The following is a 27,726-nucleotide window of genomic DNA, read 5'->3' on the forward strand; positions in this document are numbered from 1 at the left end:
AAGGTATTTATTCTGATGGAAAAAAAAATCAAAAATTTCAAATTATAGCGAGGTAATTCAGGAGTGTAATCAAAAGACGCTTATTTACACAAAGCAATCTGGAATTCATTCTTGCAAAGGGCTGTGGATGCTTTTGAGATAGGGTAATAGATTTTCATTTGATAAGAGTATCAAGGGATATGGAATGCGAAGAGTAAATAGAGCTAAGTTACAGACAGCCATGTTTGATCTGAATAGCAAATCAAGTTCAAGGAATTTGAAACGTGTATTTCTGTCCTTATACAACTATTCTCCCTTTTTGTTTCCATTTTGTAAACAAAACAGGATCTTGTCCAAAGTGAACCGATTTTATTTGAGTATGTTAGAAGTAATAGTTCAGGCATTTATTGAGCAGACCTGTGACCAGCAGCTACATTGATGTCTGTGGCACTCAAGTTAAAAACTGTAAATATCAATATCCATTCCTTCCCCCTTGGTAGTCATTCTCACTGTTTCTGTTCAGAAATCTAAATAGCATGAAAAAAAGCAAACATCCCTAGTCAACATCACTAAGATGATTTCAATCTGGTTTACAACATGTCTTAATATCTCCACTGATTAAATTTAAGATATTCACAAATCAAAAATGACAGTGTTGGTTCTTGAGTAAAGGATTAATACAATAGTACACTGGAAGTGGAATGGAGGGGAGAAGTAAGAGATTTATCCTTTTTAAGAAATAGTACTGCAAAAGCATTATGATCACGATTTTGAGTAAAACCTGTAGTCGATGAATTTCCAAAGGTTCGGTTCACCTGCAAAAACCTTGGGATATTTGCCAATTTTCAATAATTTTTCTGCTCAAGTTACTGTGAAGAGGCACCATTTAACAATTTTTTAAAATTACAATAATAACAAACATCAGGCCCAAAAGCACATTATTTTACCAAACATTAATGCTCCAAAAATAAACAGAAAGGAAAAATAATGCATCAATTAGAAACAGGACTGATTCTTACTATTTTTTGGTTGTGTGAGTCCTGCTGAGTTTCCTGGAGGGTTTCTCACTGCGAAGCCTAGTGGGGTTTCTCCCCATATCTGACCATACTAAGCTCATTAACTACCTAACCTTCTTGCCTGATTTTAGCCCCATCCTAGCACCACCCTACCACTCATCATTCCCAGAACAACTTGTCACTTACCAGATATCCGCCAAAAGACTAGCATCTCTGGTACCCACTCCAACTTAAAAAACCACTGTACATCTGGCCAAGTATTGGCATTTCAGCATTGCCCCTTGCCGACAAACATAATTGCAGAGCAGCCACAAAGCCACGCTGCCCACAGCACATGGTCAACATGGCTGACACTTCCTCGCACATACAACCATATTCCCTCACTTTAGTCTCCACTTAACTTCTAGGCGACACAGTTCTCCTGTCCTTAGCTACTTCCCATCATTTTTTATTCACTAGTGGGATGTGGATATCGCTGGATGGCTAGTATTTATTGCCTGCACCTAGTTACCCTTGAGAAGGTGGTGGTGAGCTACCTTCTTGATCTACTGCAGTCCATTGGTGAAAGATGGACCCACAATGCCCTTTGGGAGAGAAATCTGGATTTTCACCTAATGACAGTGAAGGAATGATAATATACTTCCAAGTCAGGACAGTGAGTGGCTTGGAGGGGAACTTACAGGTGATGATGTTCCCATGTTTGTATCTGCTACCCTTGCCCTTCTACACAGAAGTAGTTGTGGGTTTTGAAGCTGTTCTCTAAGGAACTTTGGCAAATGTTTGCAGTGCATTCTGTGTATAGTATGCACTACTACTACTGAGTATCACTTGTGGAGGGAGTGCAAATTTGTGGATGTGATGCTAGTTAAGTGGGACGCTTTGTTCTTAATGATGTCAAGCTTCAAACACACTGTCTAAGTCACCAGTACCCTCTGTAGCCTTGCATTTTGTCATTGTCCATTAAGAGAATATCTCATAAAGACAATCAGTCAATTCCAAGAATGAGCTTTCATTTATAGCCAGCAATAACAAACACAACCAAACAAATAGAGGTACAGTTCACACCCAGCTCTCACCTATCAATTTGAAGCGGGTGACCTGCCAGATCCTGTGCGACTTATAGTGCCTGATGCAGCTGAGCCCTGTCATTCGCAAGGAGAGCTTCATCCTCTAACTCCTCTTACTTTCTTCAGTTCAAAGCGATCGCCCTGGGAACCCACATGAACCCCAATGATGCCTGTCTCTTTGTGGGATACGTGGAACATGCCTTGTTCCAGTTCTACTCTGATCCCTCCTCACAACATCTTTCTCTGGTACATTGATGACATCATCAGTGCTGGCTGTCTCTCTCATCTGGAATTGGAAAAGTCTGTCAATTTCGCTTCCAATTTCCATCCTTCTCTCACTTCACCCGGTCCACCTCTGACTCCTCTTTTCCCTTCCTTGACACAGGCTGGCCACTGACATCCATTACAAACCCACCAGCTCCCAGTTATCTAGACTATACATCCTCACGCCCTGCTTCCTATAAAGACACTATTCCATTCTAAATAAAAACCAAAAGAACTGCGGATGCTGTAAATCAGAAACAAAAACAAAGTTGCTGGAAAAGCTCAGCAGGTCTGGCAGCATCTGTGGAGGAGAAAACGGAGTTAACGTTTCGGGTCCAGTGACCCTTCCTCAGAACTGATGGTGGCTGGGAAAACGTCAGTTTATATGCAGAAAATAGGGAGGTGGGTGGGGTAGGGAGTAAACGATAAGATAGAGCCGAAAGAGAGGGAAAAACAGTTGGACAGACAAAGGAGTTGCTAACGATCAGGCTGGGAGGGTGAATAGTTGTTAATGGGGACTGTTAGTGACTAACAACAGGGGGTGTGTAGTGGCAGGCTATGTGGTAACAAGGCCTGGTGTGTGGGGTGGGGGGCTGGGACATGGGAGAGTTTAGGCCCTAAAATTATTGAACTCAATATTGATTTTGGAGGGCTGTAGGGTCCCCAAGCAGAAAATGAGGTGTTGTTCCTCCAGTTTGCGTTGGGCTTCACTCTAACACTGTAGCAAGCTGGAGACAGAAATGTTGGCCAGGGAGCAGGATGGTGTATTGAAGTGGCAGGCAACAGGTAGTTCAGGGTCTTTTTTGCAAGCAGAACGCAGATGTTCTGCAAAGTGATCGCCAAGTCTACGCTTCGTTTCCCCAATGTAGAGGAGATCACAATATGAGCAGCGAATGCAGTCGACTAGATTCTTGGAAGTGCAGGTGAAGTGTTGCTTCACGTGGAAGGTATGTTTGGGCCCTTGAATACTGGGGAGGGAGGAGGTAAATGGGCAGGTATTGCACTTTCGCCTGTTACAGGGGAAGGTGCCGTAGGGCTGTGGGGAGGTGTTGGGGGTGAAGGAAGTGTGGACCAGGGTGTCCCAGAGGGAACGATCCCTGCGGAAGGTGGACAAGGGAGGGGAGGGGAATATGCATCTGGTTGTTGTATCTTGCTGGAGGTGGCGGAAATGGTGTCTGATGATCTTCTGGATGTGGATGCTAGTGGGACGGTAGGTGAGGATAAGGGGAACCCTATCGCTGTTGCGGGAGGGAAGAGAAGGGGTGAGGGCAGAAGTGCGGGAGATGGGTCGGACCCGATTGAGGGCCCTGTCGACAACGGAGCTGGGGAATCCTCGGTTGAGGAAGAATGTGGACATTTCGGAGGCTCCCTGGTCGAAGTTGGCCTCATCTGAACATATGCAACAGAGACGGAGGAACTGAGACAATGGGATGGAATCTTTACAGGAAGTGGGGTGTGAGGATGTATAGTCCAGGTAGCTGTGGGAGTCGGTGTGTTTGTAATGGATATTAGTGGCCAGTCTATCCCCAGAAATGGAAACAGAAATGTCGAGGAAGGGAAGGGAGGAGTCAGAGATAGACCAGGTGAAAGTGAGGGCAGGGTGGAAATTGAAGCGAAATTGATGAAGTTTTCCAATTCTAGACGAGAGAGGGAAGCAGCACCGATGATATCATCGATGTATCGGAGAAAGAGTTGTGGGTGGGGGCCGGAATAGGACTGGAACAAGGAATGTTCCATTCTCCCAGTTTCTGTCTCCATTGCTTCTGTTCCAATGATACCATCTTCCATAGGGGGGCCTCAGAAATGTCTACTTTTTTCCTCAACTGAGAATTCCCCACAACTGTGGTTGACAGGGGCCCTTAACTGTGTTCAACACATTTCCCACACATCTGCCCTCTATAGGGTTCCACTGGTCCTCACCCATCCATCCCAGCCTTCCCACCAGCCTCGGCTTTCAAAAGATCACGAGCTGCTTTTTCTGCTGTCACCAGACTAATACTCCCCTGTCCTCCCTTAACAGAAGTTTGCAGGGACCGCTGCAGTCTAGGACACCCTGGTCCACACCTGCTCCACTCCCAGTAGCTCTCCAGTCCGAGAAGTAGAACCACATCTTCAGCAGCCATATCTCTGCTCCATCTCTTCACGATGGGCAGCAATATATCTGCGTTCTGGATCAGTTAGCAGATTGTAAAACTGTGTCATAAGCTATAGTCACAGTGGGTCACTCTTGACCCTAGGAACCAGCCTTATAAGGCACTTAGATGCTCAAAAGCGCTAGGTAGTTGAAAGTGCTCCAAGATGTCAGAGTTGTGGTAGCTGCCAGGACACTCCAGATAGTGGCAATGGTGATTATAGATTATCTTAAGATGAATGGAATGGAACCTTTTCTTGTTGATGAATTCTGCTGTGTCGTGATATGACCCTCTCAGTACCATATGCATACATTTGATGGTACCCTGTACCTGGAGGAAGCCAGATAGGTATCTGAATCTTACTGCCGGAGCCTCACCACTGACCTTGTCATTCAGAAATGAATTGAACCAGTGTGATCTTGCACAGATGACATCAGTCACTGTCCTGATGCATTTACAGATGTATGATTGAGTGATCCCACAAGGTCAACTGTTGTTTCCTTGAAGAGGCCTGTCACATTGTGGTTCAATGCATCTGTCACCTTCACAGCCATCAGGAGTGGATGGCATCCCACTCCTGCAACTATCAGGTCCTGGTCTAGCATCAGACATAGTTCCACCACAATGCCATGGGACATACTGGGTCTGCAACAAAACCACACCTCACTCATCTCCAGGAAGGGCTGAAAAATTCAGTCCTCTTGATGACCCCAAGCATCTTCAGGGGCACTGCAGCTGCAGCCTCTGCCTAAGCTGGGTAACCCATGTGTCTATTGTTGCCTGTGCCCGTTCTGAGCTTGCCATCAGCCTCATCCTTCTGCATCCACCTTTGCCTTCTTAGGGAGCTAGCCCATGGCTTCCAACAACCCACCAGCAGCTGGGTATATGGCTCTTGCTGATAATGATCTACATTGGGAACATAAGGAGTAAAACAGGTTCTGCGTTCTCAGAACAGGCAGTGGAAGCATGTGCTGCAGATGAGGATGCCCACACACTTCCACACAGTGAGACATAAAGCACCCTGATAATGAGGGTCATGTCTCCATCATACATTTCAGCTTCAGCCTCAGCATGGGCACCAACTTGGTGAAGGTGCTGTGCCAGCTGAGTGAAAAATGCATAAAGAGGAAGTGCCAGCAGCACTCCAATCCCATTTCATTTCCAGACCCACATCAACTGTGAAATTTATCACTGAATTCAACAGAATCCATCATAACACTTAAATCACAGATGGTGAAGCATTCACCTCTGCCTCCCACAGCACCTTTGCAAGTTTCCCACGCTATGGTTGCTTTTGGCCAGCATTCACCTCTTTTTAAGTCAATGCAACTAATTTCTCCGCCTATGAGAAATAAATGTTCAATTTTCAAAGACCAATGGCATGTTGCAAACTACTATTTACCTGCATTTAAACCCTAAATGTGTTCACTCTGCATGCATTGCAAATGCATTATTAAATGATTGCAAATTAAATGTAGTTGTAATTTGCAAAAGTCTGCTTCACATATTTGTGGTTCTAGCAGATGTCGGTTGGCACACTGACACTGACTCCACCAACTTTGGCCAGTTGCAGTTAGCATCCATTGAACAGCCAGTGATGATAAGGAATGCAGTTTGCAGTAGACACTGTTAGCACTGGGCTCCAGTGTCAGACACCACCGTTAGAAATTCCATCCCCCTTTCATTATTCATTCACGGGATGTAGGCGTCACTGGCTTGACCAGCATTGATTGCCCACCCCTAATTTTCCAGAGGGTAGTTAAGAGTTGACTATATTTCTGTGGGTCTGGAGTCACATGTACGCCAAACCAGGAAGGACAATAGTTTCAGAGATAGTAGGAACTGCAGATGCTGGAGAATCTGAGACAACAAGGTGCAGGGCTGGATGAACACAGCAGGCCAAGCAGCATCATAGGAGCAGAAAGGCTGACGTTTCGGGCCTAGACCCTTCATCAGAAAAGGGGGAGGGGAAGGGGGTTCTGAAATAAATAGGGAGAGAGTGGGAGGCGGATAGAAGAGGGATAGAGGAGACGATAGGTGGAGAGGAAACAAACAGGTCGAAGAGGCGGGGTTGGAGCCAGTAAAGGTGAGTGTAGGTAGGGAGTTAGGAAGGGGATAGGTCAGTCCAGGGAGGACGGACAGGTCAAGGGGACGGGATGAGGTTGGTCGGTAGGAGATGGAGGTGCGGCTTGAGGTGGGAGGAGGGGATAGGTGGGAGGAAGAACAGGTTAGGGAGGCAGGGACGAGCTGGACTGGTTTTGGGATGCGGTAGGGGGAGGGGAGATTTTGAAGCTTGTGAAATCCACATTGATACCATTGGGCTGCAGGGTTCCCAAGCGGAATATGAGTTGCTGTTCCTGCAACCTTCGGGTGGCATCGTTGTGGCACTGCAGGAGGCCCAGGATGGACATGTCATCTGAGGAATGGGAGGGGGTGTTGAAATGGTTCGCCACTGGGAGGTGCAGTTGTTTATTGCGAACCGAGCGTAGGTGTTCTGCAAAGCGGTCCCCAAGCCTCCGCTTGGTTTCCCCGATGTAGAGGAAGCCACAACGGGTACAGCGGATGCAGTATACCACATTGGCAGATGTGCAGGTGAACATCTGCTTGATGTGGAAAGTCTTCTTGGGGCCTGGGATGGGGGTGAGGGAGGAGGTATGGGGGCAGGTGTAGCACTTCCTGCGGTTGCAGGGAAAAGTGCCGGGTGTGGTGGAGCTGGAGGGGAGTGTGGAACGGACAAGGGAGTCACGGAGAGAGTTGTCCCTCCGGAAAGCAGGTAAGGGTGGGGAGGGAAAGATGTCTTTGGTCAATAGTTTCCTTCCCTAAATGACATTAGTGAACCAGACAGGTTTTTCCAACAATCAAGAATGGTTTCTTGGTCATCATTGGACTCTTAATTCCAGAGTTTTACTGAACTCAAATTCCACCATGGTGAGATTTGAACCCAGGGCCCCAGAATTCTTCCCAGGTCTCTGGATTAATACAGTCATATAGCACAGAAACAGGCCCTTCGTTCTAACACGTCCACAATAACTAGACATCCCAATCTGACCTGGTCTTATATGCCAACATTTAGCCATTACCCTCTATATTCTTTCTATTCTATTCACCCAGATACCTTTTAAATGTTGTAATTATAGCCAACTCTAACTCCTCCTCTGGCAGCAGATTCCATATATGCACCACCCTCTGTGTGAAAATATTGCCCCTCGGGTCCTTCTTACATTTTTATTCTCTCACCCTAAACATATGCCCTCTAGCTTTGGACTCCCCCACCCTAGGAAAAAGACACTGCCTATTCACCTTATCCATGCCCCTCATGATTTTATAAATCTCTATAAGGTCACCCCCCAGCCTCTAATGCTCCAGGGAAAAAAGCCCCAGCCTATAACTCAAACCTATGACTCCAAAACCCCCAGTCCCGACAACTGTATCTTTTCTGCATCCTCTCAAATTCAACAACATCTTTCCTATAGAAGGGTAACCAGAATTGTACCAATGTCCTATACAGCCACAACATGGCATGCCAACTCCTATACTCAATGTTCTGACCAATAAAGGCAAGTCTAGCTGTGACTCCACTTTCAAGGAACTATGCACCTGCATCCCGAGGTCTCTTTGTTCAACAACACTCTCCAGGACCCTACCATTAACTGTATAAATTCTGCCCTGATTTGCCTTACCAAAATGCAACACTTCACATTTATCTAAGTTAAAATACCACTAGGTCACTGTCTCCCCTTTTGCCTTGTCCTGTCTGACAGCCTATTTCTACCCAAACCTTTCCGTGTAAACCCACCACATTAAACTTTGCCTCCAACTATCCTCCTTGAACCTTTAGCACTGAGTAGTAGACTCGACAACTTTAAGGGCATTTAAATGGTCATTGGATAAACATATGGATGATAATGGAATAGTATAGGTTAGATGGGCTTCAAATTAGTTTCACAGGTCGGCGCAACATCGAGGGCCAAAGGGCCTGTACTGCGCTGTTAAGTTCTATGTTCTATGACATTGCAACTTAATGATGTCCACACTACTCCTGCATGCTTCCCTTGCAGCGGCCATTGTCATGGTCACTATCAATATGCTCCCCGGCCCCCCAACAACTTGCCATGCCCTCTATGCTGTCTGCATACCTCCTTTATACTTTGATTCTCCACCTCCCACTATTACAGTCTTTGTCCCCACTTCAACATGTCTCTGTTTCAGCCCCTGTCGATTGTCCAAAGCCCTTTTAGCAATGAGTCCCCATTGTCGTTACACTCCCCCATTAACACTCCTCAATGATCAATGAAAAGACTCAACCTCAACTAGCAATTCCTAGACATGACTGACCACACCCCTGATCAGTGTCTTTGTAGCTCCCCAACTAACAATTCATGATTACACTAGTGATGAACTAAAGAATTGACTGTTGTTCACTTCCTAGACTGTAGTTGGACATATCCCAACTAGCTAAGTAGACAACTGGCTGTGGTCAACCCCCTAGACTGTGCCCCTCATTGATAGTGGTCGGAACAGCTGACTGACTGCACCACCAAATCCTCTCAGACTGGACTGAGGACTAGTCCCCATCTTGAGACCATGCGGCTAAACAAAGATACAGTAAGTTTGATGTGTAGGCAGCTGGCACACATTGTAGGTGTTAGATTAACACCTTGGTGTGCTATAAAGCAATATGTCTCGCTAACTCTGGACAGATCCCAACTGATAAGCATGACAAGCAGCCTGTCTGTGTGTCTGTGAAAAGAACAAGTCAATACAGCAGTGCTGAAAGTCTTTAGGCTCTGGCTGAAGCACCAATGTGGTAATAAGCATAGCACAGCAAGGCATGGAGTGGACATGCAGGTAGACACTAAGTGAGCAAGTACTAAGTGAGCAAGCATGCAGCCCTGAGGTTTACCTTGGACCAATCTGTGAGCTGGGTGCATGTCCCGTGCGCAGAGTCTCCTTGGAGTAACTTCTAATACTAATTGCTGATGAGCCCTGCAATGCAGGTCCACCCTTCCTAAGCATCCTGCAAATGGATCAGAGAAGTGCCATGCAGATCCTGAGGTGTTTGCAATTGTTGGAGGCCAATGTGGAGTACACATGGACTGTGTCCTGAGATGCTGTGTAATAAGGAACATGCAGGTTCTTCATAGCCAGCAGTGAGCTGAAGTCACCAAGGACTAGCTCTGATTTCCGTATAGAGAATTCTCAGTATCTAGTTTGCTTGTGGCAGGTGTTAGGATAAGAAGCTGCACATTAACACAACATCCACAAGCATCCACTCCCTCCACCAGTGACGCTCAGTAGCAGCAGTGTGTACTATTTACAAGATGCACTGCAGAAATTCACCAAAGATCCTCAGACAGCAACTTCCAAACCCACAACCACTTCCATCTGGAAGGACGAGGCAGAGATACACAGAACACCACCACCTTCAAGTTCTCTTCCAAGACACTTACCATCCTAATTTGGAAATATATCGCCATTCCTTCACTGTCGCCGGTCAAAATCCTGGAATTCCCTCCCTAATGGCATTGTGGGTCAACCCACAGCAGGTGGACTGCAGCAGTTCAAGAAGGCAGCTCACCACTACCTTCTCAAAGGCAACAACAGCTGGGCAATAAATGCTGGCCAGCCAGCAATGCCCACATCCCACAAATGAATTTTTAAAAATTAATGAGACAACAAATGCAGTTAATGTGGGTTTTAATAAGAAATAATCCCCTTAATAAACAATTCATCATTCCCTCAACATCCAGAAATTAGTTAAAAATCCAGTGAGTTGCTCATAACATCAACATAGGCATCACAGCACTGCTTGTGTGATTCTGCCACATTTCTCACCATAATGCATGTTTTTCAACCTCTAAGGATTCCACTCACTGAGAAATAAGGGTTGCAAACACAAATAGCACAGCTCTTTTGTCTATAAATCCTAACTTATTTGCTATCAGTTCCAGTATTTAGTTTGAATTTTCCACTGATTTGAAGTTCCTATTTAGAATTGCAAAATCTTACTTTGATAAGTAGGTACGTGCAGACTCCATGGAATCTATAACGTCTTGAATCAAACGTGGTGATAAATGAGCCCCCTTCAATAGAACATCGGCCTGGACATGGCAGATTTGTGCAGTTCCATTTGCCCATAAAGCATTTGCTGTACAAATAATAATCAAACTTGTTTCATAAAATTCACAAAAATTATATTGTTAGACAGAATGTTCAACAATCATATTTTCCATTCTGGTTCATAGTTCAGAATCATTACTGGTATAGACTGACCCTTAAGATTCACATCTGCATTTCTGCTGGAAAAGTGATTACTAAGGTAAATGAGTACATACTCACCCCAGCCCCCAAATCCACCCTGTCTACTCCATGGTGTACCTAACTGCACAAACTTTTATAAGCTAATTTTGCTGAGTAAATAATAATGTGAACAACATCCTTTACTCAAGTCACCATCACTAGCAACTCATAACAAGGTAGAGCTGCCCTTTGAATTGTGAATCACCACAAGTTGTTGGTTAACTAGTGCCATTCTACTGTCATGATCATGTAACTGCAATATTGTATCCTGTTACAGAGAAGGCCACCTTGATTCTATATAGGTGCAACACATGAAACAATTACTGCTAGATGTTACATGTGTGATAATGAAAGGTGTGTGGTTATATATTTAATAATGCAACATTTTCAAGAGTTTGGATTATAAAGTAGTGACACATGGGTTTGGTCTGTTTGTGTGGAGTCATTTAAGAATTACTCAGGTCAGTCCTATCAGAAAAATAATTTTAAACTAGTATGTGTACGATAGCAGATGACTGAGGCCTCGTGGGATGATAATGGGAGTTTATTTATACTGTAGAGTTTATGACTGGAGAAGACAAAAACATTAAGTCATTAGCTTTGGAGAAGCTAGGATAAGCTAGTTTTATTTTTAATTTAGTTAAAAGCTTTTGAATCAAATTTGAAAGAGACGTGATTGAAGTTAAATGGAAGAATAGTTTCTCCTAAAAAAAAATTTGTTCTGAACAGTCAGGGGAACAAGTTACCTGAGTGAAAGGGCTTCAGTTTGTGAAAACTTCCAGACCAGAAGTGTTTGGTTAGAAATATGCATTGGTTGTTAAGATTTATGAAAGTCTAAGTTGTATGGATTAAAGGAAATGGCTTCACAGGACCAGAACTGAAAAGAGGCACTTGAGTCAACCTACAGATTTGATAGGAAGGAAACATTTTTTTCTGTATTTGATTAATTGTAAAGTGTTGGGGCATTGAAGGGATTTTTTTTGTCAGGTGTTTGAAATCTTTTTAAACGGAAGATAATTCGGCTTTTTTATTTTTAGTTCTTTTGCATAATAAACTTCTGTTTTCTTGTTAAAACCACATCTGCAGCCTAACATATTTGTTTCAGAGAAAGACCACCAGGTTAAATTAAGAAAACGATAAAATATGATCTATCAAAGCAGATTTGATTCTGGTATATGGTTTGTCCAATAGTAATATGAGCCAGGATCATAACACATGGTTAAATTTGTTCATACACTTCAGCAAGACAAATGCAGAAAGACTAGTCTTTCTCAATAGCAACTATAGCAACTATAGCTCAATAGCAATGGGATTTCCATTACCTCTTTGTTACCTCTTTGACAACACATCTAAAGATGTGAGAATTCGAAACTTTTGAGAAAAACAAGAAACTGGAAGAAACTTCCATAGAGAATTTTAGCATAATTACCTTCGCTTTATGGGACAATGATTTATCAAAAGTTACATGGCAGCCATCTTAATTGTGATATATGCAAAGCTATGATACTAAACTCAGAACTCCCCAGGAAAGCATTTGGGGGGGGGGGGCAACATTTTCAGAGAAGACAGTTATCATCTAAGAGCAAACATTTGCTTCAGGAACGAAGCATGGTTCTGTTGAAAAAACTTACAAGTGCTGAAACCACAGAACTAGTGAGGAACCTGAAGCTTACTCTCTCTCAAAAGCCTTTTCTAATTACTAAAACTACCTTTACAAGGAAACAGCAATAATTTGACGGTAGTACCTATCTCAATTGCTGGCTCTAACTTTAAGGTTTAACCTTTTAATTTCAGCAAGAAGGAACTCAAGCAACAGGCTCCAATGGTATACCACTGATACTTTATTGGGACTTCCTTCTAATAAGTATTCTTTTAACTTTATTAGTTTTAATTTTGGCATCTGTATTTTTTAGTTAATAAATTTATCTCTCAATTCCGAAGGAATCTTCAGCACTACCTTGCAACAAAGTAGCCTTTAAATTGTTTAAACAAAAGCTGACTATGCTGTCAAACAGCTGGTGGCCATGGCACTACCATTAGCTTTGCCAAAGCAGCATCAACCCCTAATTTCCTGTTACAATTCTAATGGAAGTAGTGCGCTGATAACTAAACTTCTTCGCTCCATGAGCTGCACCAAAATTGTAAATCTTTTATTTAATCACTAAAATGATCAAATGGTTTTTCCTATCTATTACTATCCAGAATAAAAGAAATGTTCAGCAGGTTTCAGTAATTATACAAAAATAACTCACTTATTTCAAGCTAACTTGTTCATGAAATAATTGGAAAGCCGGTTAACAATTAAACTACTGTGCACAATTAAACTACATTCCCTTAATCCCAAAAATGCATTTACATGACAGAAAAGACAGTTCAGCTCTTGAGAACTGATCTGGGGTAATGGGTCGAGTCCAAACTGAAAAGATTAAAATGGGGAGACTTCTCAGAATCCAACTGATGGCCAGTCAACAAGGCTAGGATGTTAACAGCTATATAATTGATGAGATCTTCAAATCAGACATGAGTTTAGATGACAGTTTGCAGTCCTTTTAATAATCAGGTTCCTATAATATTTCAACCAAAAGAGATCTTTCCAATGGATCTGCTTTAAGTTTCCCTGCCACTTTTCAGGAGTATTAGATTTTGGTCTTTCTAGTCTGGAGGTCTTTCTTCTACTTTTTATCCCACAAGGATACGGGAAAACATAGCAACTGCAGTCCAGAGGCTGCTGCTTGGCAAACTACAGCATAGGATAAAAACATCTCTACAGCGCAAAATCCCCTATCTCTCCTAAAAGCTTTGCTAGCATTCTTTCCTCAAAGTCATCTGATTTTTATGTAAATGGTAGGTGAATCACAAAACACTTTAGTATTTTTGCTTCTTAAGTTTTAAGAAGTCACATGGTCAACCCTCCTCAATGCAAAAACTGCCTAATTCTTTCCATCTCTTCTAGTTTCCTTCATTTAGTTACTTTTAAGGACAAAAAATCTCAACACTCCATGAGTTGTATGAACCTGCTGTAATTGCATATTAAGCTCTTATGAAATGCACTACTGAAAGATAACATAAGAACTGAAGAAACAATGGTGAATGCCTTTTGGCCTATCGAGCCTACTCTGCTAATCAGCAAGATCATTTTTTTAATTATTCGTTCATGGGACGTGGGCATTGGAGAGGTCAACATTTATTCCAATCCCTAATTCCCCAGAGGACAGCTAAGATGTTGAGGGTCTGGAGTCACATGTAGGTCAGACCAGGAAAAGGGGAAAATTTCCTTCTCAAAAGGATACTAGTGAACCGTGGCCAGGTGCATCTCATTGACTATGAGATCCTTGATTGAGTTGTTAACTTGGACAATCAGGCAGCCTTGGCTGGCAAATAAACAGGAGATTCACAAGAGCTCCACAGTCTAGGGACTGGTTTGAACTGGCTGGTCAGAGCCCATATACTGTGCACATGTAAATAAAGGGTGACTTGGTGATGAGACACTAGCTCTCTATCTAGTTATTTCATTTTAGGCTAGATTTTTAGCCTTCTATTAGAGTTGCAACAAGGCATTAAAGGTCAGGTGTTACATTTGCAAAGCTAGTAGTAGTGTCATAACCACAGCTTTTCTGTTTAATTAACATAGCTTGCTTAGACATCTTATTAATTGGAATGATTCAAGTTAAAGTTGACCAGCAATCAAGCTTTTCTTAAAACAACTTCTAGCTTACTTTTTACTGAATTCAAATTTCACCATCTGCTATGTTGGGATTCAAACCAGAAAATTAGCTTGAGTTCTAGTTTGCTAGTCTAGTGACATTACCACTGCACCATGAACTTGCCCCATAAAGTTTACCTCAACTCAAGCTTCCCATACTATCCTGTACCTACATCTCTTAAATTCCTCAGTGTTCAAAAATCTATTATCTTTGCCTTGAATATACTAAAGTGCGAAGTATTCACAGATATCTGGAATTGACAATTGCGAAGATCCACAACTCTTTAGGGGAGAAATTTCTCCTAATTTCATTCCTAAATGGTTAACCCCTTATTCTGAGACTACAAGCTTCCACCGAGACTCCTCAGCCATGGAAACATTTTATAGAGTCATAGAGATATACAGCACAGAAACAGGCCCTTTAGCCCAACTCATCCATGCCAACCAGGTTTTTTATTTGTCACATCCCTTGAAAATGTTAAGTTTCAATGACATGCCATTTAGCTAAATCCAAAGTATTAATGACTGAATTTACTCAATCTGTCCTCATTGGACAATCTCATCTGTAGCTTGTTGGACAATTAATTCATTTCATAGGTAATGAGATCAAAGCTGTACACAGCACTTCAGCATGGCTTGACTATTTCACAATTCACAGCAAAACTACTGTCATATTTCTTTACTCATACTCCATTCTCTTTATGACAAAAACAAATATTCCTTTTCCTTTATAATTGAGTGCATGCTCTGCATGTTAACCTTCTGTGATTTACGCACAAAATACTCAAACCCATCAGAACGTCAACATTTCTGATTTATCATTCAAAAATTGTCCTTTTTATTTTTCTGTCAAAGTAGATAGCTTTACATTTTAGTGCATTTCTTCCATCTGCCACAATGTTGTAATCTCACTTAACCCATATAATGTATCCTTCTGCAGCCTCTTTGCACGTTCTTCACCTTTCTTACCCAATTACTTTCCCACCTAACTTTGTACTTTCAGCAAACATTACACTCATCAAGTTATCTATATGCATTGTAAAGAGTGAGGCTCAAATACCAATCATTGCAGTACCCTTTTTGTTATAGTCTCCTAAACCAAACACATCCCATTTTTACTCTTACTTTTCTGTTTATTAGCCAATCCTCAAAACATGCCATTAGATTAACCCAATCTTAAGAATCCTTATTTTGTGTAATAACCTCGAGTGCTACCTTATCAAATACAGTTTGTAAATTAAAGTACAAGCATTGTGGTTCTCCGTTATCTTATGAAACCTCTCTGCATTCTTCCTATCAAAATGACTCCACCAACTTGTCTTTTTTTCTTATTCATTTATGGCCAATAATATTGGCGTTGCTAGCTAGGCCAGTATTTATTGCCCTAATTTCCGAGAGGGAAGTTAATGGTCAACCACATTGCTGTGGGCCTGGAGTCACACTTAGACCATAAGATATCGGTGCAGAATGAGGCCATTCAGCCTATCAATTCAGCCATTCGATCATGGCTGATATGTTTCTCAACCCCCTTCCCCTCTGTTCTCCCCATAACCCTTGACCCGCTTACTAATCAAGAACCTATCTATCTCTGTCTTAAATACACTCAACAACTCGGCCTCCACTGCCCACTGCAATAATGAGCTCCACAGATTCACTACACTCTGACTGGAGAAACTCCTGCTCATCTCCGTTCTAAAGGGTCGCCCCTTCACTCTGAGGCTGTGCCCTCAGTCCTAATCTCTGCTAACAGTGGAAACATGTTCTCCATGTTGACACTATTCAGGTTTCTCAGTATTCTGTAAATTTCAATGCGATTCCCCCCACCCTCATCCTTCTAAACTCCATCAAGTACAGACCCAGAGTCCTGAACCTCTATTCATATGACAAGCCCTTCATCCCCAGGATCATTCTTGCAAACATCCTTTAGACCCCCTCCAAAGCCAGCATATCCTTCCTTAGATACAGGGCCCAAAACTGCTCAGAACATTCCAAGTGTGGTCTGAGCAGAGCCTTATATAGCCTCAGCAGTGCATCTCTGCTCTTTTATTCTAGAAATGAATGTTAACATTGCCTTCGCCTTCCTCACTGCCAACCGAACCTACATGTTAACCTTAAGAGAATCCTGATCTCGGACTCCTAAGTCCCTTTGTGATTTCAGATTTCTGAAGTTTAGAAAATAGTCTACGCCTCTATTCTTCCTATCAAAGTGCATAACATCACACTTTGCCACATTGTATTCTATCTGCCATTCCTTTAACCACTCTCCTCGCATGTCCACGTCCTTCTGCAGCCTCCCCACTTCCTTTTGTCATCTGCAAACTTAGCAACAATGCCCTCAGTTCCTTATTTAGTAAATGTCCCTTGGAAGTTTAATACTATCCTCCTCACTACTTGCAATGTTTCCAAATTTTGTGTCACCTACAGTTTTTGAAATTGTACCCTGTACACTAAATTCTAGGCCATTAAGTACATAAGAGAAGCAGGGGTGCTAACAAATCCCTTCCATCAGTTAAAAACAATTGTTTTCTATCATTTGGCCAATTTTGTATCCATGTTGCTACTGATCCATTTATTCCATGAGCCCTAACTTGACACATAAATCTGTTGTGTAGCACTTTATTAAACACCATCTGTAAGTCAATGTAAATCATTTCAACAGCATCACTTATATCAATGTTCTCTATTACCTTGACAAAAAGGAAGGCTCAAATAAGTTAGAGAAACACAAAATCCACATTCACTTTCCTTAATTAACCCACATTTTATTGGTTATTTATTTTGTTGTGAATCACTGTTTATAAAAGCTTCCCTATCACTAGAATAAAACTGACAGGCCTATTTTATCTTTCACACTCCTTGAACAAGTGTATAACATTTGCAATTCTCCAGGCCTATGGTACTACCCTGTACCTAAGGAAGATTGGAAAATTATGGACAGTTTGCTTCCACATTGCAGCCAGTTCTGGAGCCTAGTCAATACAGTCAACTTAACCAAAATCTTCTCCTCATCACTTTTAAACCTGTAAAATGTCAAACTAACTGCTCTGTCACCGTGACTTGGATAGTAACATCTTCCTTGGTAAAGTCAGATAGAAAGTATTAATTTAATATGCTCAAGAATTCACAATTTTCCATGTCAGTGATAGGTTTTAAAAAGTAAGTTTCAAAGAACAACCATCATACCTAACCACACTCAGCGCACTTTTAGTCAATACTGTCAGAACCAGATGCCATTTGGAATCAGCATAGCACCTCAAGTCTTTCAATTCAAGCTGCATGAATTCGAGGAGGGATTGCAAGACATAGATGTCATTGAAGACAAATACAACAGGAGGTACTGAAAAGGTGCTGACTAGACAATTCACAATCATAGGAAACATACCTATGACGGGACATTGCTTCAGAAATGATCTAGTCAAATTTAAAAACAATTTGGAGATGCTGTAACCAACTGGCATAGCAGGAACAGAACAGCTGTGTTGGCCTGCTCAATGTCTGAGTAAGTTTCTTCTGCATCTGTCAAGATTTCCCTCAGAGTACAGGTTCTTGAAACTATAACCTGTGAGTGAAAGATTCAAAATAATGAATCACAGTTAGATGATTTTTGCTGAACCGGCACTTGTAAACAAGATTTCTAAAATGGAAGAGTTTTCTAAAACACAGGTCCCCAGCAGACCCCTGTCCTCTAAAACACCTACATCAAAAGAAACAGCTGATATCCAGATATCAATTGACAAATATAAATATGGATGGAAATTCATGACATCAGCTTGATTTAAGGACTGTGTATTGCTACGGTGCCTGTAACGTGATTCTATATTTTATTTCCTTTAATTTGAGAATTCCACTTTCCATGAATTTGACCTTTGAACAGCTCAAGAATATATCTTTTACTGTGAATAGGAAAGTTGTGAAACAGAGCACATGCTTGTAGTACATGCATGAATCTGAACCATCATCACTTCCATGCTCTTCTCTCTCTTTCTCTCTTCTTTAAGAGGGCCGCAAACAAAGTTCTCAGTCCTGGTTCCTGTAATTCTTGTTTGACAACTTATCTCATTAATAATACGTTAATACTTTCAGAAATGCATGACTTTGTATTCCAGAACTGCATTTAAAACTCTAGTTGTGGCCTAACTAATGTTTCACGCAGTTCCAGTATAACCTCCCTGCTCTCAAACTCTATGTCTCAATTAATAAAGGCGGGTATACCATATGCCTTCTTAACCACTTCCTCAATCTGTCATGATACATTAAGAGAACGGGTTGGGGGGGGTGGTGTTGGGTGGGTGGTGGACATGCACATCAAGGTCCCTCTAATCCTCAGTGCTTTACAGGGTCCTGTTGTTCATGATGTATTCTTTTGCCTCATTTGCCTTGCCCAAGTGCATCACCTCAAATTTATCTGGATTGATTTCTGTTTACCAACGTTCAAACCATCTGAACAGCCCGTTTATATCCTTTTGTAACCTAAGGCTAGCCTCCTCACTATTTACCACTCCGTCAATTTTCATCTCTTCTGCAAGCTTACTGATTTACCCTCCCACATTCACTAAATCATGTGTGTAAACAATACTGACTCTAGTGGGACCCCATTGGACACAGACACCCAGTCAGAAAAATACCCCTCAACAATCACCCTCTGCTTTCTACCACTCAGCCAATTATGGATCCATTTGCTAAATTTTCTTTGATCCCATGGGTTCTTCGCTGTCCGTGTCCCTTGCGGGACCTTATCATAAGCCTTGCTGAACTCCATGTGGACGATATCAAAAGCATTGCCCTCATCTACACACCTGGTGACCTCTTCGAAAATTTCAATCAAGTTTGTCAGACATCATCTCATCTTAACAAAACCATGCTGGCTGCTCTTGATTAAACCTTGCCTCTTCAAATGCAGATTCATTCTGTCCCTCAGACTTGCTTCCAATAGTTTCCCCAACACCACCAGTGGCCTGTACTTTCCTGGTCTATCCCTCACATTGGGTGTCCTCCAGCACCTCTGCTGCAGCCAGAGAGGAACTGAAAATTTTTCCACTTGCCCTTTCTATTTCCTTCCTCATCTCACTCAACAACCTGGCATACATTTCATCCACCCCTGAGATTTATCACTTTTAAATCTGTCAGACACCTTCTCTGTCTATGCTAATCTCTTTCAGTATACCAGTCCTTCTCCCTGATTTCTATACCCACATCATCCGGCTCACTAGTGAACACCAACCCAAAGTATTCATTTACAATCCTACCTACATCCTCTGGCTCCATGCACAAATTACCACTGTGGCTTTTAATGGACCTACTCTTTACCTCATTATCCTTTTGATCTTAATTAACCTGTAAAACAAATTAGGATTTTCCTTAATATTATGAAAACAGCAAGAATTGTGGATGCTATAAATCAGGAACAAAAAGAGAGTTGCTGGAAAAGCTCAGCAGGTCTGGCAGCATCTGTGAAGAAAAATCAGAGTTAAAGTTTCAGGTCCGAAACAGCAAGAGAACAGGGTGGTGTGTTAAGGTGGCTGTTCCCTAGCCAACATCACTGTCTCAGGCCTTCTGCAGTGTTCCAGTGAAATTCAGCACAAGCTGGAAGAACACTTCTTTTCCACTTGGGGACCCTGCAGCCCTCTGGACTCAATATAAAGTTCAATAATTTTAGGGCCTAAGACCTCTGGTGTCCTAGCCCCCTACCCCACACATGAGGCCTTATTATCACATAGTCTGCCATTACACACTACCTATTGTTAGTCACTAACGGTCCCCATTAGCAGATATGCACCTTCCTAGCCAGGCTGTTATCAACTCCATTTCTATCCAACTGCACTTCTCTCTTTGGACTCTACCTCCACCTACTGTTTACTCCTTACTCCCTCCCCCTCCCTATTTTCTGCATATAAACCGACGTTTTCCGAGCTACCATCAGTTCTCAGGAAGGGTCACCGGACCCGAACATTAACTCTGATTTTTCTTCACAGAGGTTGCCAGACCTGCTGAGCTTTTCCCGCAATTTCTGTTTCTTTTCCCTTTACCTGCCAGTATTCCCTTTTAGGTCTCCTAATGACCCTTTTAAGTTCCCTCTTGCATATTCTATACTCCTCTCAAGCCTCTGCTGTTTTGAGCCTTCGGTATATGCCATTAGCCTCCCCTTTTCTCTTAATCCAATGCCTAATACCCCTTGATTTCCAGGGTACACAGGATTTAATGATCCCACACTTTTTCTTTATTGGAAATATGGTGACCTTGTACTCTCCATATTACCTTCTTGAATGCATCCCACTGTCCGGAGGCAGATTCACCTGGAAGTATCTGCTCTGGCCAAATCATATCCTGCGTGGGCAAGTCCATATGCATGGTTAAGTCATCTACACTTCTGCATTGTAAACACTGTGCACATAACTCCATGTCTATACTCCAAATCCTGGCTTGGTTTTGTAAAAAGCTCTATTAGGCACTCATATTATATGACATGCTTTAGCTACAGATGATAATGAGACAATCGCTTATGATAGATGATAAGGAGATGAGAACCAGAGGTTGGCTTGCCAGTCAGTCCCAAACACCCAAAACAATAATGGTGAAAGAACAGAAAATTGTATATGTCAAAAAACTGAGATATACAATTCCTGAGACCCCATAATATAGGAAATCCCATAACTCCACATCACCTATCATTGAGAATCAATGAAGTGTAATTCCCTAAAAACTCCCTGTCAGGTAGTAAAGCTTGAAAGATCATTAACATTTAACACACTGTAGCTTCAAATATACATTTATGTGTAACTGAACATTTACGTGAAATGATTGGACACCCAGACTTGTGCTCTTATATGTTTTTTAAATCTCTGACATTTATTTCATCCTCTGTGCCAGACTGAAATGTGACTTGATAAACTGTAAATTTTAATTTTGCGGTTTGTTTCCTGGATGGTCATTCACTGAACATGTTCACAAGAAGCTGCCATTGTACTTTTAACAAAAGAACATCAATATTTATTTCACAAAGCTGGTAAAAGGAAACTATTTTACACTACACAAGAATTAGTTATCCAGCCTTAAGACACCAATTAAGAAATTAAAATTTGATCTTGTATTCTCAATAACCATACAGATAGTCAAACATTTCTGAAGAATCAGCTGTTTTTCACTTTAAAGTTCATTCTTCAATTGGTTTCTTTCCAGCAAATCTCTGCATTTAATCAATGTTTTCTTCTTTAGTTTATGTTTTCTTGTGAGACCCTCAAAGGAACTGCTAATACAGATACCTTACTACCCATCATATGTTCTTTAAACTCATGGAATCAAGTCATTTAAGATTTTCTTTTTCACACACCTCAACGCCTTCTGTTTCTGGGGCTTGCATCTTACTGAATTCTAAGCTACTCAGGATTCTGTTTCAGCCAAAACCACTTTGGAGACTGCTAAACTAACCTTTGCTACCACACACTTGTTCTTTTTGACAGAAATCTATACACTCCCTGACATACTGAATGCATCTGTCTTTCTAAAATAACTTTTCTATGTCTCTTTCTGTCTCCCTGTCTGTGTTGCTAGGTAACAGCTCCCAAATTTTTTTCCTCCAATTTTCTATTCTTTATTTTCTAAAGCACTGAGTATTCACTCCAAGGGTGTTTTTTCAGCCTCATGTAAGTGCACGTAAACAGCTTTGCAGATTGTCCGGTACAACTGATAGACCTGAAGAATTAAACTAAAATTATGTCACCCCTTCTTAACACACGCAATATAGAAATACAAATCAAATTTAAAGCTGTACATAGTTCTGTCCACTTTAGAACTCAAGTTCTTTCAGCAATAATAATGTCACTAACATTTATCACAAGAGAAGGGGTTGACAGCTACATAAATAAGTTAGCTTTACCAGGATTTGCAAGGTGAATTCACTGAACCGCCAGGAGCATAGACTTGACCATTTAGAACACAAGGACAGTGACTCAAAGGAATGCATGTGTCCTTAGTAGCAATGTCATCAAGAACAGTTCCTATGAAAAGAACAAATTTTCATTTAGATAGAACCTTATCCTGTGGGCTGCCATCGACCACAAACTGAACCAAAGCAACTGTTCAAATCCCAAGTCTACAAGGTCAGAAACTGTGTGTGAGAAGTGGAGAGGGAGAGAGACAGACAGAGGGTGAGTGAGTGTGTGTGTGTGTGAGTGTGTATGTGTGTGTATGAGGGAGACTAAGAGAGTGTGTGTCTGTGAGGGGTGCAGACAGGGTGCATATGTGTGTGCGTGAGGGACAGAGTGTGTATGACTCCATTCTTTTTACCATCTACAAGACACGAGTCAGAAACTGTGATGGAGTACTTGCCAAGGAATAGATGGAACAGCACTCAAGTTCAACAGTAACCTGTCCACTTCATCATCATCTGTCACCATACTTCATTTCACCTTCATAAGAGGAGCATGATAGCACCAGAAAGAGTGCAGAGGAGATTTGCAGGGATATTACCAGAGCTGAACATTTACGTGTCATTTATGAAGACAGATTGGACAGACTGGGGCTGTTTTCCTTACAGCAGAGGAAGTTGGGAGGAGACATGATTGAGATGTACAGAATTATGAGGGGCTGAGATAGCACAGGCAGGAAGAAACTTTTGATGGAGGGATTGATGATCAGAGGTAAATAATTAAAACAGAAGGTTTAGAGGATATCTGAAGAAAACTTCTATACCTAGAGGGTGGTGGGAATCTGGGATTCACTGCCTGTAAAGCTGGTAGAGGCAAAAACCCTCATAACATTGAAGAAGTATTTAGATGTGTACTTGGGGTGCCAAGGCATACAAGGCTATGGGCAAAGTGCTGGAAAAAAGGATTAGAATAGTTAGGTGGTTGTTTTGACTGTCAAAGATGCAATGGGCCGAAGGGCCTTTTTCGTGTGCTGTAGATCTCTTATGACTCCATCTATTAGTTTGGCAATTTTTAGGAGTTTGCTGACAGGGTGGTAATTGATCAGGTTGGACGTGAGATTGTTTTGGAATGTACCTGGTGTTGGGATATAAGAAAACAGTGTGATTGAGTTAATATTGTACAATGGTTAAATTTATTTCTGCTGTTAATAGGGTTATGTGACAAACAGAGTGTTGAACAGCTTATCTGATTGAGTTAATATTGTATAGCAGTTAAATTTGTTTTTGCTGCTAACAGGGTTATGATTTACTGATGGAATGTCATGCTGTAATTGGCTTATTGTGTTGCTAAGTCTTGAAAACAAATCTAATTAATTAGATAAAGCTATCAGCCTCCTAATGTTTAAAAATGTAAGTTGAACTTATTGTTACTTAAGTTACATGCTTATTCTCAGCAACCAGAATGTAACTGTCACTGCTTCTTGATAAAAATCCTCGGATTTTTACCAATTGACAACTGGTTATTCTTTGAAGAAAAATGACAGTATCCAACACTGGGCAATTTTACCATATTAATACAGTTGCCATACTGAACTACACCGCAACGGTTTCATTAAAGCTAATTCATGAACACAGCTCTTCAGCCAGATTATTTAGGGGCAAAATGATTTTTATTTGCACTTGATCTTGCATGCACTTTTAGTTGTGATATCTAAATGAATTAGAAATGACTTAGACCTGAAAACAAAAATTAGCCAATAGCATGTCAATAATGATTCATCTTTCTATCCTATACTTACAACATTCCTAAGGCAATTCATGTTGTACAGCATACCATTATTTGAGGCAATGGGCATTCAAAATGTATGTTTTGGGAACTGCCCAGGTAGAAACTAGATTTTTTCAGCCTGTATTTTCATATACTTCTCAATTACATGTGGATGAAGTTGAAACTAACTTGAGGTTTAGTAGATTTAGCATTCAATATTTCCAACTAGTGAACTGTTCAATAAAGCAAGCAAATAATAACAAGTCACAACTAAAGAGCATTCTGATCAGAGCCCACGTTAAATAAAGCCATGCCAATTTCAGTCACTGATCAAGCTTCAAGTCAGTTCAGATTCAAGCATTAGACACAGACAAACTCCAATGTTGATCCTCAACTTCTCACAGCTGTGTCATCAGGAAAAGCTGGAACAAATTGGGTTTATCTACCTTTGGAGCAATTCAGAGCCTTACAGGTTTAAAAAGTAGGAAACCAAATAAAGATGAGATACCGGTCTCTGTGGAGTTATTTCAGTGAAGATGACAGAAAAAAAATGCTCCTGAAGAAATTTACTCGTAAACGTGTCTTTGAATTGGAGTAAGCATTTCTGGCATAATGTCATTATTTGGGAAGCTTGACTCGTTGGATCCTTCCGTTGAAGACTGGGCCCAGGATGTGGAAAGAAATTATTTTCTAGGCAAATGAAATTGGGACAGATGAAAAGCAACGAGTAATTCTCCTGACAGCCTGTGGACCTGCAGTTTTTTCGGTTATTAGGAGCCCAACTTTCCCTGAGGCACCAGATACTAAAACCTTTCAAGAGTTGACAGATTTAGTTAAGGAATATTATGACCCCAAGCCTCCTCTAATTCTGAGATGCTATTGGTTTTACTCATCAGTTCAAGAATCAGGGATTTTTGACTAGGTTAAAGATGACTAGCTAAAGCATGTGACTTTGGTTTAACCCTTAATGAGATGCTGACAGACCATTAGGTGTGTGGGGTTAATGATGTACCAACGCAAAAACATCTGCCAGCTGAAGCCCAACTGGACTTCAACCAGGCACTACAATTGGCTTTGTCATTAGAAAGTGCAGCAAGTGGAGCTTATGAGTTACAGGGTATGCTGATTGAAGTGGCTGACTGATTTTGGGGGATACCACTTGAGTTAAGGCAATTGCATAGCCTCACTCAGGACATATCCTGAACAGAGGGATTCTAAGTCAACCCACACCAAAACCCCAAACCAAAGCTAAGCCTCGGCCAAACGATTAAAATTTTCTTCAGGGTCTGGGCCAGCAAACCATTGCTGCCAGTACGCGGACTTGAGACAGCAAAAGTGTTCCACTAGCCCTGAATTGAGTAACAGAACTCAAAGGGCAGTATCCAAGAGAGGGTACATCCTGGAAAGTCCACCGATAACTGGCTTGGAACAGTTAAATTGCTTAGCAACATCCAAATCAGAACAAACCAAAATAAATGTCTGGTTAAATAGTCACCTGGTTCAATGGAGGTTGATACCGGCGCAGACATTTCAGTGAATGCAGAACCAGTCTTGAACAAAATTCTCCCTGTACTCCAATCCCTAAGTTTGTGCAAGACCTCAGCTACACTGAGAACCTATTCCGGGGAACTTTTACAGATTCAGGGAACAGCTTCAGTTCAGGTCTTGCATGGGAAGCAGCTGGTTCAGTTACCAATGATTTTTGTAAAAGGCTTGGGACCAAGCCTGATGGGCCAAAATTGGTTGAGAAAGATTCACCTGAATTGGCTCAACACTTTTTGATTAGAAAATTGCTGTCTGAGTGGAATCCTAATTAAACACTCAGGCATTTTTCAAGAAAGTCTAGGAACTATCAAATGAGCCAAGGCCACCTTGCAAATCCATGATTCTGCAAGGCCCACCCAGTGCCATATGCCTTACAGGAAAAAGAGACAGAAATCAGGAGGTTAGAAAGCGAAGGAATTATCAAACCTACAGTTTATGGAATGGACAGCACTGATTGTACCAATTGTGAAGCCCGACAGGTCGGTTCGCCTTTGTGGGGATTTTGAACAAACAGTAATCCACTGCTCACAGCTGCATAAACATTCAATCCCACACAGAGGACATATAAGCAAAGCTGGTGAGGTGGGGGGGGTGCTGTCCTTCACGAAGCTGGGCATGAGCCATGTGCACCTGCAACTGCGGTTAGATGAGAATGCCAACAAATATACTACAATTAATACACATAAGGGTTTGTACAAAGATATCAGACTGCCATTTGGGGTAGCAGCAGCCTGTACTATGTTTCAGCGGATGATGCAGAACATTTTACAAGGTCTACCTCAAGTTGCCATTTATCCAGATGACATACTAATAACAGGGAAGATCAATAAAGAGCATTTAGAGAACTTGGACATAATCCTTAGACATTTCTTCAAGGCGGGCATAAGCCTTAGAAGGTAAAACTGTGTGTTCCAGGCACCCCAAATGATCTACTTGGCCTACAGAGTCAACAAGACCAGGTTACACTTGTTAGAACATAAAGTGAGGGTGATCAAAAGTGTCCCAGCTCCCACGTCTGTACCAGAGCTTAGGTCTTTCCTTGGATTAGTGAATTATTACAGAAAGTTCAGGCATAACCTTTACATCTACTATTGAAAACGGGGCAGTCTTGGAAATGGTCTCATAGCCAAAATGTAGCCTTTAGGGAAGTGAAGAAGCAGCTATCATTGTCCAAAATGTTGGCACACTATGATCCGAAGCAAGATCTGGTGTTGACATGCGATGTCTCCCCGTACAGTATTGGGGTAGTCTTGATGGCCCAATGGAGAGAAACACCTAATTAGTGTATGGTTCCCGGACTTTGGCTGATGCAGAACACAAATACGCCCAGATAGAAAAGGAAGGTTTGGTAGTCATCTTTGGTGTGTGAAAGTTCCACCAACACTTTTACAGATGTAAATTTGTAACAATAACAGAACACAAACACCAGCTTGGGCTACTCAAAGAGAACAAGGCCGTGCCGCCCATAGCTTCAGGTTAAATTCAGAGGTGGGCTCTCACTTTAAGTGTGTACAATTACAAGTTGGAACACCGTCTTGGAGGCCAAGTAGCAAATGCAGATGCCTTGAACCAGCTCCCACTAGCAGATACACCACCATTGGTGCCGCCAGTGGAAGAGTCCATTCTGGTTTCAAACTTTCTGGAAATCCTTCTGGTCACCACTGACAATATCAGACTGGGGATACAAAAAGATCTGGCCCTGGTAAAACTATGGGGGAAACAAAAGGGCCATCATAATCAGAACTGAAACCTTTCTGGACATGGTGAGATCAGTTCACCGCAGAGGATGGCATTTTATTTTGGGAAGCAAGAGTGATTTTCCCGAGCAAAGGTCACCGCCAGGTTCTGGCTGAACTCCACCAGGATCATCCAGGGGTGTCCAAAATGAAGATGTTGGAGAAAAGTTATGTCTGGTGGCCAGGACTGGGTGCAGACATAGTTGTGTTGGTGGAGCAGTGCCCAGAGAGTCAACATGAACAAACATTACCAGGACATTCGTGGGAATGGCCAAGTAAATGCTGGACTCAGTTGTCATTGTGGACGCGCACTCAAAGTGGGTGGATGTGCATAGTTAATTTGTCAAACATG

At 41.8% G+C, this 27,726-nt stretch overlaps 1 protein-coding gene across 1 annotated transcript in view; it reads right to left on the reverse strand.

The window, feature by feature from the left end:
* Positions 1 to 27,726, reverse strand: part of LOC125485264 (mucin-6-like) — a 369,065-nt gene that overhangs the window by 321,786 nt on the left and 19,553 nt on the right. The window contains exons 6-7 of the mRNA XM_048607277.1: positions 22,335 to 22,455; positions 10,468 to 10,606 (exon numbers count right to left, since the gene is read on the reverse strand). Of these exons, the coding sequence (XP_048463234.1) occupies positions 10,468 to 10,606; positions 22,335 to 22,455 (260 nt within the window). The remainder of the gene's footprint in view (positions 1 to 10,467; positions 10,607 to 22,334; positions 22,456 to 27,726) is intronic.

Source organism: Rhincodon typus, chromosome 17, assembly GCF_021869965.1.
Source record: "Rhincodon typus isolate 14 chromosome 17, sRhiTyp1.1, whole genome shotgun sequence".
NCBI lineage: Eukaryota > Metazoa > Chordata > Chondrichthyes > Orectolobiformes > Rhincodontidae > Rhincodon > Rhincodon typus.